The sequence below is a fragment of the Leptodactylus fuscus genome, unplaced genomic scaffold, assembly GCF_031893055.1.
Source record: "Leptodactylus fuscus isolate aLepFus1 unplaced genomic scaffold, aLepFus1.hap2 HAP2_SCAFFOLD_203, whole genome shotgun sequence".
Classification (NCBI taxonomy): domain Eukaryota; kingdom Metazoa; phylum Chordata; class Amphibia; order Anura; family Leptodactylidae; genus Leptodactylus; species Leptodactylus fuscus.
In genome coordinates, this window is record NW_027440226.1 from 19670 (window position 1) to 33785 (window position 14116).

The 14116-nt window shown below is 42.9% G+C and overlaps 1 protein-coding gene across 1 annotated transcript; it reads right to left on the reverse strand.

Annotated features, from left to right (window-relative positions):
• Positions 1-7530: 7530 nt before the first annotated feature.
• On the reverse strand, positions 7531-13662 carry LOC142187359 (uromodulin-like; the record flags this gene model as incomplete). Its single annotated transcript, XM_075261560.1, has 3 exons — positions 13656-13662; positions 13548-13559; positions 7531-8247 (listed from the first exon to the last, which is right to left on the reverse strand). Coding segments are annotated over exons 1-3 (736 nt in total), but the record flags the coding sequence as incomplete, so codon positions are not given.
• Positions 13663-14116: the final 454 nt, after the last annotated feature.

Genomic DNA, 14116 nt, shown 5'->3' on the forward strand with positions numbered 1-14116 from the left:
TTATATATAAGATACTTCCTGGTACTATACATGGGGGCACTGTGACTAGTATTATATATAAGATACTGCCTGGTACTATACATGGGGGCACTGTGACTGGTATTATATATAAGATACTGCCTGGTACTATACATGGGGGCACTGTGACTGGTATTATATATAAGATACTGGCTGGTACTATACATGGGGGCACTGTGACTAGTATTATATATAAGATACTGCCTGGTACTATACATGGGGGCACTGTGACTAGTATTATATATAAGATACTGGCTGGTACTATACATGGGGGCACTGTGACTAGTATTATATATAAGATACTGCCTGGTACTATACATGGGGGCACTGTGACTGGTATTATATATAAGATACTGCCTGGTACTATACATGGGGGCACTGTAACTGGTATTATATATAAGATACTGGCTGGTACTATACATGGGGGCACTGTGACTGGTATTATATATAAGATACTGCCTGATACTATACATGGGGGCACTGTGACTAGTATTATATATAAGATACTGCCTGGTACTATACATGGGGGCACTGTGACTGGTATTATATATAAGATACTGCCTGGTGCTATACATGGGGGCACTGTGACTGGTATTATATATAAGATACTTCCTGATACTATACATGGGGGCACTGTGACTGGTATTATATATAAGATACTGGTTGGTACTGTACATGGGGGCACTGTGACTGGTATTATATATAAGATACTGGCTGGTACTATACATGGGGGCACTGTGACTAGTATTATATATAAGATACTGCCTGGTACTATACATGAGGGCACTGTGACTAGTATAATATATAAGATACTGCCTGGTACTATACATGGGGGCACTGTGACTAGTATTATATATAAGATACTGGCTGGTACTATACATGGGGGCACTGTGACTAGTATTATATATAAGATACTGGCTGGTACTATACATGGGGGCACTGTGACTGGTATTATATATAAGATACTGGCTGGTACTATACATGGGGGCACTGTGACTAGTATTATATATAAGATACTGCCTGGTACTATACATGGGGGCACTGTGACTAGTATTATATATAAGATACTGCCTGGTGCTATACATGGGGGCACTGTGACTGGTATTATATATAAGATACTTCCTGATACTATACATGGGGGCACTGTGACTGGTATTATATATAAGATACTGGTTGGTACTGTACATGGGGGCACTGTGACTGGTATTATATATAAGATACTGGCTGGTACTATACATGGGGGCACTGTGACTAGTATTATATATAAGATACTGCCTGGTACTATACATGAGGGCACTGTGACTAGTATAATATATAAGATACTGCCTGGTACTATACATGGGGGCACTGTGACTAGTATTATATATAAGATACTGGCTGGTACTATACATGGGGGCACTGTGACTGGTATTATATATAAGATACTGCCTGGTACTATACATGGGGGCACTGTGACTGGTATTATATATAAGATACTGGTTGGTACTATACATGGGGGCACTGTGACTAGTATTATATATAAGATACTGCCTGGTACTATACATGGGGGCACTGTGACTAGTATTATATATAAGATACTGCCTGGTACTATACATGGGGGCACTGTGACTGGTATTATATATAAGATACAGCCTGGTACTATACATGGGGGCACTGTGACTAGTATTATATATAAGATACTGGCTGGTACTATACATGGGGGCACTGTGACTAGTATTATATATAAGATACTGGCTGGTACTATACATGGGGGCACTGTGACTGGTATTATATATAAGATACTGCCTGGTACTATACATGGGGGCACTGTGACTGGTATTATATATAAGATACTGGTTGGTACTATACATGGGGGCACTGTGACTAGTATTATATATAAGATACTGCCTGGTACTATACATGGGGGCACTGTGACTAGTATTATATATAAGATACTGCCTGGTACTATACATGGGGGCACTGTGACTGGTATTATATATAAGATACTGCCTGGTACTATACATGGGGGCACTGTGACTGGTATTATATATAAGATACTTCCTGGTACTATACATGGGGGCACTGTGACTAGTATTATATATAAGATACTGCCTGATACTATACATGGGGGCACTGTGACTGGTATTATATATAAGATACTGCCTGGTACTATACATGGGGGCACTGTGACTGGTATTATATATAAGATACTTCCTGGTACTATACATGGGGGCACTGTGACTAGTATTATATATAAGATACTGGCTGGTACTATACATGGGGGCACTGTGACTAGTATTATATATAAGATACTGGCTGGTACTATACATGGGGTCACTGTGACTGGTATTATATATAAGATACTTCCTGGTACTATACATGGGGGCACTGTGACTGGTATTATATATAAGATACTTCCTGGTACTATACATGGGGGCACTGTGAATAGTATTATATATAAGATACTGGCTGGTACTATACATGGGGGCACTGTGACTGGTATTATATATAAGATACTGGCTGGTACTATACATGGGGGCACTGTGACTGGTATTATATATAAGATACTGGCTGGTACTATACATGGGGGCACTGTGACTAGTATTATATATGAGATACTGGCTGGTACTATACATGGGGGCACTGTGACTGGTATTATATATAAGATACTGCCTGGTACTATACATGGGGGCACTGTGACTGGTATTATATATAAGATACTGCCTGGTACTATACATGGGGGCACTGTGACTGGTATTATATATAAGATACTGGCTGGTACTATACATGGGGGCACTGTGACTGGTATTATATATAAGATACTGGCTGGTACTATACATGGGGGCACTGTGACTGGTATTATATATAAGATACAGCCTGGTACTATACATGGGGGCACTGTGACTAGTATTATATATAAGATACTGGCTGGTACTATACATGGGGGCACTGTGACTGGTATTATATATAAGATACAGCCTGGTACTATACATGGGGGCACTGTGACTGGTATTATATATAAGATACTGGCTGGTACTATACATGGGGGCACTGTGACTGGTATTATATATAAGATACTGGCTGGTACTATACATGGGGGCACTGTGACTGGTATTATATATAAGATACTGCCTGGTACTATACATGGGGGCACTGTGACTAGTATTATATATAAGATACTGCCTGGTACTATACATGAGGACACTGTGACTGGTATTATATATAAGATACTGGCTGGTACTATACATGGGGGCACTGTGACTAGTATAATATATAAGATACTGGCTGGTACTATACATGGGGGTACTGTGACTGGTATTATATATAAGATACTGCCTGGTACTGTACATGGGGGCACTGTGACTGGTATTATATATAAGATACTTCCTGGTACTATACATGGGGGCACTGTGACTGGTATTATATATAAGATACTGGCTGGTACTATACATGGGGGCACTGTGACTGGTATTATATATAAGATACTGCCTGGTACTATACATGGGGGCACTGTGACTAGTATAATATATAAGATACTGGCTGGTACTATACATGGGGGCACTGTGACTGGTATTATATATAAGATACTGCCTGGTACTATACATGGGGGCACTGTGACTGGTATTATATATAAGATACTGCCTGGTACTATACATGGGGGCACTGTGACTGGTATTATATATAAGATACTGCCTGGTACTATACATGGGGGCACTGTGACTAGTATTATATATAAGATACTGGCTGGTACTATACATGGGGGCACTGTGACTGGTATTATATATAAGATACTGCCTGGTACTATACATGGGGTCACTGTGACTGGTATTATATATAAGATACTGCCTGGTACTATACATGGGGGCACTGTGACTGGTATTATATATAAGATACTGCCTGGTACTATACATGAGGACACTGTGACTGGTATTATATATAAGATACTTCCTGGTACTATACATGGGGGCACTGTGACTGGTATTATATATAAGATACTGCCTGGTACTATACATGGGGGCACTGTGACTGGTATTATATATAAGATACTGCCTGGTACTATACATGGGGGCACTGTGACTAGTATTATATATAAGATACTGGCTGGTACTATACATGGGGGCACTGTGACTAGTATTATATATAAGATACTGGCTGGTACTATACATGGGGGCACTGTGACTAGTATTATATATAAGATACTGGCTGGTACTATACATGGGGACACTGTGACTAGTATTATATATAAGATACTGGCTGGTACTATACATGAGGACACTGTGACTAGTATTATATATAAGATACTTCCTGGTACTATACATGGGGGCACTGTGACTGGTATTATATATAAGATACTGCCTGGTACTATACATGGGGGCACTGTGACTAGTATTATATATAAGATACTGGCTGGTACTATACATGGGGGCACTGTGACTAGTATTATATATAAGATACTGGCTGGTACTATACATGGGGACACTGTGACTAGTATTATATATAAGATACTGGCTGGTACTATACATGAGGACACTGTGACTGGTATTATATATAAGATACTGCCTGGTACTATACATGGGGGCACTGTGACTAGTATAATATATAAGATACTGGCTGGTACTGTACATGAGGGCACTGTGACTAGTATTATATATAAGATACTGCCTGGTACTATACATGGGGGCACTGTGACTGGTATTATATATAAGATACTGCCTGGTACTATACATGGGGGCACTGTGACTGGTATTATATATAAGATACTGCCTGGTACTATACATGGGGGCACTGTGACTGGTATTATATATAAGATACTGGCTGGTACTATACATGGGGGCACTGTGACTAGTATTATATATAAGATACTGCCTGGTACTATACATGGGGCACTGTGACTGGTATTATATATAAGATACTGGCTGGTACTATACATGGGGGCACTGTGACTGGTATTATATATAAGATACTGCCTGGTACTATACATGGGGGCACTGTGACTGGTATTATATATAAGATACTGGCTGGTACTATACATGGGGGCACTGTGACTGGTATTATATATAAGATACTGCCTGGTACTATACATGGGGGCACTGTGACTGGTATTATATATAAGATACTGCCTGGTACTATACATGGGGGCACTGTGACTGGTATTATATATAAGATACTGCCTGGTACTATACATGGGGGCACTGTGACTGGTATTATATATAAGATACTGCCTGGTACTATACATGGGGGCACTGTGACTAGTATTATATATAAGATACTGGCTGGTACTATACATGGGGGCACTGTGACTGGTATTATATATAAGATACTGCCTGGTACTATACATGGGGGCACTGTGACTGGTATTATATATAAGATACTGCCTGGTACTATACATGGGGGCACTGTGACTGGTATTATATATAAGATACTGTCTGGTACTATACATGGGGGCACTGTGACTAGTATTATATATAAGATACTTGCTGGTACTATACATGGGGGCACTGTGACTGGTATTATATATAAGATACTGGCTGGTACTATACATGAGGACACTGTGACTGGTATTATATATAAGATACTGCCTGGTACTATACATGGGGGCACTGTGACTAGTATTATATATAAGATACTGGCTGGTACTATACATGGGGGCACTGTGACTGGTATTATATATAAGATACTTCCTGGTACTATACATGAGGGCACTGTGACTAGTATTATATATAAGATACTGCCTGGTACTATACATGGGGGCACTGTGACTGGTATTATATATAAGATACTGCCTGGTACTATACATGGGGGCACTGTGACTGGTATTATATATAAGATACTGCCTGGTACTATACATGAGGACACTGTGACTAGTATTATATATAAGATACTGGCTGGTACTATACATGGGGGCACTGTGACTGGTATTATATATAAGATACTTCCTGGTACTATACATGAGGGCACTGTGACTAGTATTATATATAAGATACTGCCTGGTACTATACATGGGGGCACTGTGACTGGTATTATATATAAGATACTGCCTGGTACTATACATGGGGGCACTGTGACTGGTATTATATATAAGATACTGCCTGGTACTATACATGGGGGCACTGTGACTGGTATTATATATAAGATACTGGCTGGTACTATACATGGGGGCACTGTGACTAGTATTATATATAAGATACTGCCTGGTACTATACATGGGGCACTGTGACTGGTATTATATATAAGATACTGGCTGGTACTATACATGGGGGCACTGTGACTGGTATTATATATAAGATACTGCCTGGTACTATACATGGGGGCACTGTGACTGGTATTATATATAAGATACTGGCTGGTACTATACATGGGGGCACTGTGACTGGTATTATATATAAGATACTGCCTGGTACTATACATGGGGGCACTGTGACTGGTATTATATATAAGATACTGCCTGGTACTATACATGGGGGCACTGTGACTGGTATTATATATAAGATACTGCCTGGTACTATACATGGGGGCACTGTGACTAGTATTATATATAAGATACTGCCTGGTACTATACATGGGGGCACTGTGACTAGTATTATATATAAGATACTGTCTGGTACTATACATGGGGGCACTGTGACTAGTATTATATATAAGATACTGGCTGGTACTATACATGGGGGCACTGTGACTGGTATTATATATAAGATAGTGGCTGGTACTATAGATGGGGGCACTGTGACTAGTATTATATATAAGATACTGCCTGGTACTATACATGGGGGCACTGTGACTAGTATTATATATAAGATACTGGCTGGTACTATACATGGGGGCACTGTGACTGGTATTATATATAAGATACTGGCTGGTACTATACATGGGGGCACTGTGACTGGTATTATATATAAGATACTGGCTGGTACTATACATGGGGGCACTGTGACTGGTATTATATATAAGATACTGGCTGGTACTATACATGGGGGCACTGTGACTGGTATTATATATAAGATACTGGCTGGTACTGTACATAGGGGCACTGTGACTGGTATTATATATAAGATACTGGCTGGTACTATACATGGGGGCACTGTGACTGGTATTATATATAAGATACTGGCTGGTACTATACATGGGGGCACTGTGACTGGTATTATATATAAGATACTGCCTGGTACTATACATGGGGGCACTGTGACTGGTATTATATATAAGATACTGGCTGGTACTATACATGGGGGCACTGTGACTGGTATTATATATAAGATACTGGCTGGTACTATACATGGGGGCACTGTGACTGGTATTATATATAAGATACTGGCTGGTACTGTACATAGGGGCACTGTGACTAGTATTATATATAAGATACTGGCTGGTACTATAGATGGGGGCACTGTGACTAGTATTATATATAAGATACTGCCTGGTACTATACATGGGGGCACTGTGACTTAGTAGATAGGACAGGTTTGGGTAGACAATGAGGCCTCTCTGCTGCCCCAGACAGGTCCTGAGGTGCAGGTGCATTTGCTGAGCTCTTACCTGTGCAGTAGACGTCAAACTTGAGCGATCCTGAAAACTTGTAGACGTAGTATCCTCGGGGGCAGGCCTTCACTGGCAGGGTGCCCGCCTTCACGGGTCCACTCAGGGAGTTGCTGTATAAGGGAACCAACGTGATCCCATCACCAATTTTTGGATGCGCTGCAGCCAGAGAAAACGGTTCCAGGGAGCCACATTTCAGGGACCCTACAGTGCCCTCTTTCAGGCTGGCCGTGAGCTTTCCAGTATAACGGAACCAGCCAAAGTCGTATCTGTCAGTGTCGAATCTGCCGCTGGAACTAATGCTGGACAATCTGCTATCTCCGTTCTTCAGCTTGTACCAGTCACAGGGATCGGCACATGTGAATTGGTTTTGGCCGACGTTCAGACAGTCTTGGTCTTTGGAACAAACTCTCCCAGAGCAGGTGGCGGCGGGGTTGGGATTACAGAGGTAGATGCCATTGCGGTTGATGCAGGTCTCTGTTGGCGAGCACTCGTTCAGGGAGGGGCTGGAGCATTCATTGATGTCCGCACACACCTTCTGGTCTATATCCCATTTGTACCCCTGGGGGCAGCACTGGTACGTGTCACAGAAGGCCATACGGGTGCAGTTGTTCCCGTTCCCAATGTAGCCAGGCTTACAGGAGCAGATGACGTAGCCGCTTCTTGCGTCACAGTTGGCGTTATTCGTGGAGTTACAGAAGTTGCAGGATTTTGCATCTGTTTGAGACAGAAAAACATATTGAGAACATTTCTCTTCTGCACTAAGGACGTGTAGGGGCCCGTTCACATTTGTCACTTGCATCACTTGTTTTGTCCTTTAGTAGGGTTGAGTGATCGTGTTCGGAAAAAATCGGATTCCGATCGGCGATCAAGAAAATTTCACGATCGCGATCGGAATTCCAAACACGATCTGTTTATGTGGGATCGAGATCGGTGATCTTTTCCCACAATGCCTTCACACTGAGTATATAGCGTATACTCAGTGTGAAGGCTCCGCTGCAGTTTCATAGGAATGAATGGAAGCAGCCGGCACACAGCCTTAACCCCCTGCACGCCGGCTGCCTCCATTCATTCGAATGGGAGACTAAAGCTACTTACCTCCAGAGATGGCTGCTCCGCTGCTCTTCACTTCGCTGCCGGTCCAGCTGTCGTTCTTCTTCTACTCACTTCCCCCTCCCTGCCAGGTTAGGAGAGTGTGGGCGGGTTAGGAGAGTGTGGGCGGGATAGGAGAGTGTGGGCGGGTTAGGAGAGTGTGGGCGGGTTAGGAGAGTGTGGGCGGGTTAGGAGAGTGTGGGCGGGTTAGGAGAGTGTGGGCGGGTTAGGAGAGTGTGGGCGGGTTAGGAGAGTGTGGGCGGGTTAGGAGAGTGTGGGCGGGTTAGGAGAGTGTAGGCGGTATAGGAGAGTGTGGGCGGGTTAGGAGAGTGTGGGCGGGTTAGGAGAGTGTGGGCGGGTTAGGAGAGTGTGGGCGGGTTAGGAGAGTGTGGGCGGGTTAGGAGAGTGTGGGCGGGTTAGGAGAGTGTGGGCGGGATAGGAGAGTGTGGGCGGGTTAGGAGAGTGTGGGCGGGTTAGGAGAGTGTAGGCGGGTACAGGGCGGGGAGACTTTCCTCCCAGTACCCACCCACACTCTCCTAACCTGGCAGGGAGGGGGCAGCGAGGCGGAGAAGACGGCAGCTGGACCGGCAGCGAAGCAAAGAGCAGCGGAGCAGCCATCTCTGGAGGTAAGTGGCCACTAGGGGGGACTAAGTAGCCAGAGGATTAAAAACAATCCTCTGGCTACTTAGTGATTCACTACACAGCCTGGATTGTAACTATTCTTAGATTCCATGCTGTATAGTGAATGGGATTGCTTTTAAAATCTGATCTCCAATTAGTAAAAAAATCCCATTGACTTGCATTGTGATCAGAATTGGGATCGAGATTGGGTTAGAATGAAAAATGATCGGAAATCGGATTTTAAAATCGATCCTGAAAAGTCAAGATCGGCTCAACCCTATCCTTTAGTCATTACAAGTGATGTGAACATGGATAACACGCAACATGTCTGATGTGAACATGGATAACACGCATCGTCTGTCCTCTGGAGTTCTTACAAATTCTACTCCAAAACCATCAGTTGTCATCAGGTTTTACCAAGATGGTCCACAAAATGTGGCGGGCTGCCGAGGTCAGAAGAGTAGGGGGAACTATACTGTGCAGGCATGGACTAACATGGCATTATACTATGGGGGCACTAACGTAGCATTATACAATGGAGGGCACTAACATGGCATTATACTATGGGGGCACTAACATGGCATTATACTATAGGAGAACTAACGTGGCATTATACTATGGGGGCACTAACGTAGCATTATACAATGGAGGGCACTAACATGGCATTATACTATGGGGGCACTAACATGGCATTATACTATGGAGGGCAATAACATGGCATTATACTATGGGGGCAATAACGTGGCATTATACTATGGAGGGCACTAACATGGCATTATACAATGGGGGCACTAACATGGCATTATACTATAGGGGAACTAACGTGGTATTATACTATGGAGGGCACTAACATGGCATTATACTATGGAAGGCACTAACGTGGCATTATACTATGAAGCACTAACATGGCATTATACTATGGAGGGCACTAACGTGGCATTATACTATGGAGGGCACTAACATGGCATTATACTATAGGGGAACTAACGTGGCATTATACTATGAAGCACTAACGTGGCATTATACTATGGGGGAACTAACATGGCATTATACTATAGGGGCACTAACATGGCATTATACTATAGGGGAACTAACGTGGCATTATACTATGAAGCACTAACGTGGCATTATACTATGGGGGAACTAACATGGCATTATACTATGGGGGCACTAACATGGCATTATACTATAGGGGAACTAACATGGCATTATACTATGGAGGGCACTAACGTGGCATTATACTATGAAGCACTAACGTGGCATTATACTATAGGGGAACTAACATGGCATTATACTATGGGGGCACTAACATGGCATTATACTATGGGGGAACTAACATGGCATTATACTATGGGGGCACTAACATGGCATTATACTATAGGGGAACTAACGTGGCATTATACTATAGGGGAACTAACATGGCATTATACTATGGAGGGCACTAACGTGGCATTATACTATAGGGAAACTAACATGGCATTATACTATGGGGCACTAACATGGCATTATACTATGGAGGGCAATAACGTGGCATTATACTATAGGGGAACTAACATGGCATTATACTATGGAGGGCACTAACGTGGCATTATACTATAGGGAAACTAACATGGCATTATACTATAGGGGAACTAACATGGCATTATACTATGGGGGCACTAACATGGCATTATACTATGGAGGGCAATAACGTGGCATTATACTATAGGGGAACTAACATGGCATTATACTATGGCGGCACTAACATGGCATTATACTATGGAGGGCACTAACGTGGCATTATACTATAGGGGAACTAACATGGCATTATACTATGGCGGCACTAACATGGCATTATACTATGGAGGGCACTAACGTGGCATTATACTATAGGGGAACTAACATGGCATTATACTATGGGGGCACTAACATGGCATTATACTATGGAGGGCAATAACGTGGCATTATACTATAGGGGAACTAACGTGGCATTATACTATGGGGCACTAATGTGGCATTATACTATAGGGGAACTAACGTGGCATTATACTATAGGGGAACTAACGTGGCATTATACTATGGCTGCACCAACATGGCATTATACTATGTGGGCCCTAATGTGGCATTATACTGTAGGGGAACTAACAGGGCATTATACTATAGGGGAACTAACGTGGCATTATACTATGGCAGCACTAACGTGGCATTACACTATGTGGGCCCTAATGTGGCATTAACTTGTAGGGGAACTAACAGGGCATTATACTGTAGGGGATCTAACGTGGCTTTATACTACAGAGGAACTAACGTGACATTATACTACAGAGGAACTAACGTGACATTATACTATAGGGGAACTAACGTGGCATTATACTATGGGGGCACTAACGTGGCATTATACTATAGAGGAACTAACGTGGCATTATACTATAGGGGAACTAATGTGGCATTATACTATAGGGGAACTAACATGGCATTATACTATAGGGGAACTAACGTGGCATTATACTATAGGGGAACTAACGTGGCATTATACTATAGGGGAACTAACGTGGCATTATACTATGGGGGCACTAACGTGTCATTATACTATAGGGGAACTAACATGGCATTATACTATAGGGGAACTAATGTGGCATTATACTATAGGGGAACTAACATGGCATTATACTATAGGGGAACTAACGTGGCATTATACTATAGGGGAACTAACGTGGCATTATACTATGGGGGCACTAACGTGTCATTATACTATAGGGGAACTAACGTGGCATTATACTATAGGGGAACTAACGTGGCATTATACTATAGGTGAACTATTGTGGCATTATACTATGGGGGAACTAACATGGCATTATACTATAGGTGAACTATTGTGGCATTATACTATGGGGGAACTAACATGGCATTATACTATGGGGGGAACTAACGTGGCATTATACTATAGGGGAACTAACATGGCATTATACTATAGGGGAACTAGCATGGCATTATACTTCAGATGGTTCAGGGGTATTACATAAGGATACCCCTGAGATTAGACTCAGAGGGGTATTACATAAGACTACCCCTGGGATTAGACTCAGAGGGGTATTACATAAGGATACTTTCAGGGTTTAGACTCAGGGGGATATTACATAAGGATTCCCCTGGGATTAGGCTCAGAGGGGTATTACATAACGATACCCATGGGATTAGGCTCAGAGGGGTATTACATAAGACTACCCCTCGGATTAGACTCAGGGGGTATTACATAAGGATACCCCTGGGATTAGACTCAGGGGGGTATTACATAAGAATACCCCTGAGATTAGACTCAGAGGGGTATTACATAAGTATACCCCTGGGATTTGACTCAGAGGGGTATTACATAAGACTACCCCTCGGATTAGACTCAGGGGGGTATTACATAAGGATACCCCTGGGATTAGACTCAGGGGGGTATTACATAAGAATACCCCTGGGATTAAACTCAGGAGGGTAATACATAAAGATACCCCTGGGATTAGGCTCAGAGGGGTATTACATAAGAATACCCCTGGGATTAGGCTCAGGGGGGTATTACATAAGAAAACCCCTGGGATTAGGCTCAGGGGGGTATTACATAAGAATACCCCTGGGATTAGGTTAAGGGGTGTATTACATAAGAAAACCCCTGGGATTAGGCTCAGAGGGGTATTACATAAGAATACCCCTGGGATTAGGTTAAGGGGGGTATTACATAAGAAAACCCCTGGGATTAGGCTCAGAGGGGTATTACAGAATGATACCCCTGGGATTAGGCTCAGGGGGGTATTAGATGGAAAATTGTGCAGGAAAACAAGATGGGTATCCTGGAGTTAACCAAAGTAAACATACTGGGAATGCAAAGTGGACATTCTAGAGCAGGGGTAGGGAACGTACGGCTCTCCAGCTGTTGCAAAACTACAACTCCCAGCATGCATACTGGCTCTGCTGTTCTGGGAACTCCCATGGAAGTGACTGGAGCATGCTGGGAGTTGTAGTTTCACAGCAGCTGGAGAGCCAAAGGTTCCCTACCCCTGCTCTAGAGGAACCAAAGGTGGACATACTGGTGGAACGCAAGGAGGAATAAAAAATGGAAAATTAAGAAGAAACACAAAATAGAAAATTCTGGAGACGCATTAAAATCTAGAGGAACACAAAAAGTGAGAAACACAAAAACACAAAATTGGACAATTCAGAGGAACATAGAAGAGAAAAAACATAAAATGGGACAATCTCTAGAAATGTAAAACAGGACAATCTAGAAAAACACAAAACGGATAAAGAATTCTGGAGAGTGAGAATAAAAATCCAATACTTACATGATGTGAGAGCTGGAGGAGGAAAGAGAAGAATCAGGTCAATAGTCAGAAATATAATCTTACTAGTAACCCAGAAACCTGTCACATAGTCCCAAATCTAATTATTACATCGCATGTCATTATCTCAGTGATGTCAGTAACAGGGGGCGGGGCTGTGACTACCTCTCAGACATGATATATACAGGCTGGTTGTCAGTAAGAGGGGGCGGGGCTGTGACTACCTCTCAGACATGGTATATACAGGCTGGTTGTCAGTAACAGGGGGCGGGGCTGTGACTACCTCTCAGACATGATATATACAGCTGGTTGTCAGTAACAGGGGGCGGGGCTGTGACTACCTCTCAGACATGGTATATACAGACTGGTTGTCAGTAACAGGGGGCGGGGCTGTGACTACCTCTCAGACATGATATATACAGCTGGTTGTCAGTAACAGGGGGCGGGGCTGTGACTACCTCTCAGACATGGTATATACAGGCTGGTTGTCAGTAACAGGGGGCGGGGCTGTGACTACCTCTCAGACATGATATATACAGCTGGTTGTCAGTAACAGGGGGCGGGGCTGTGAC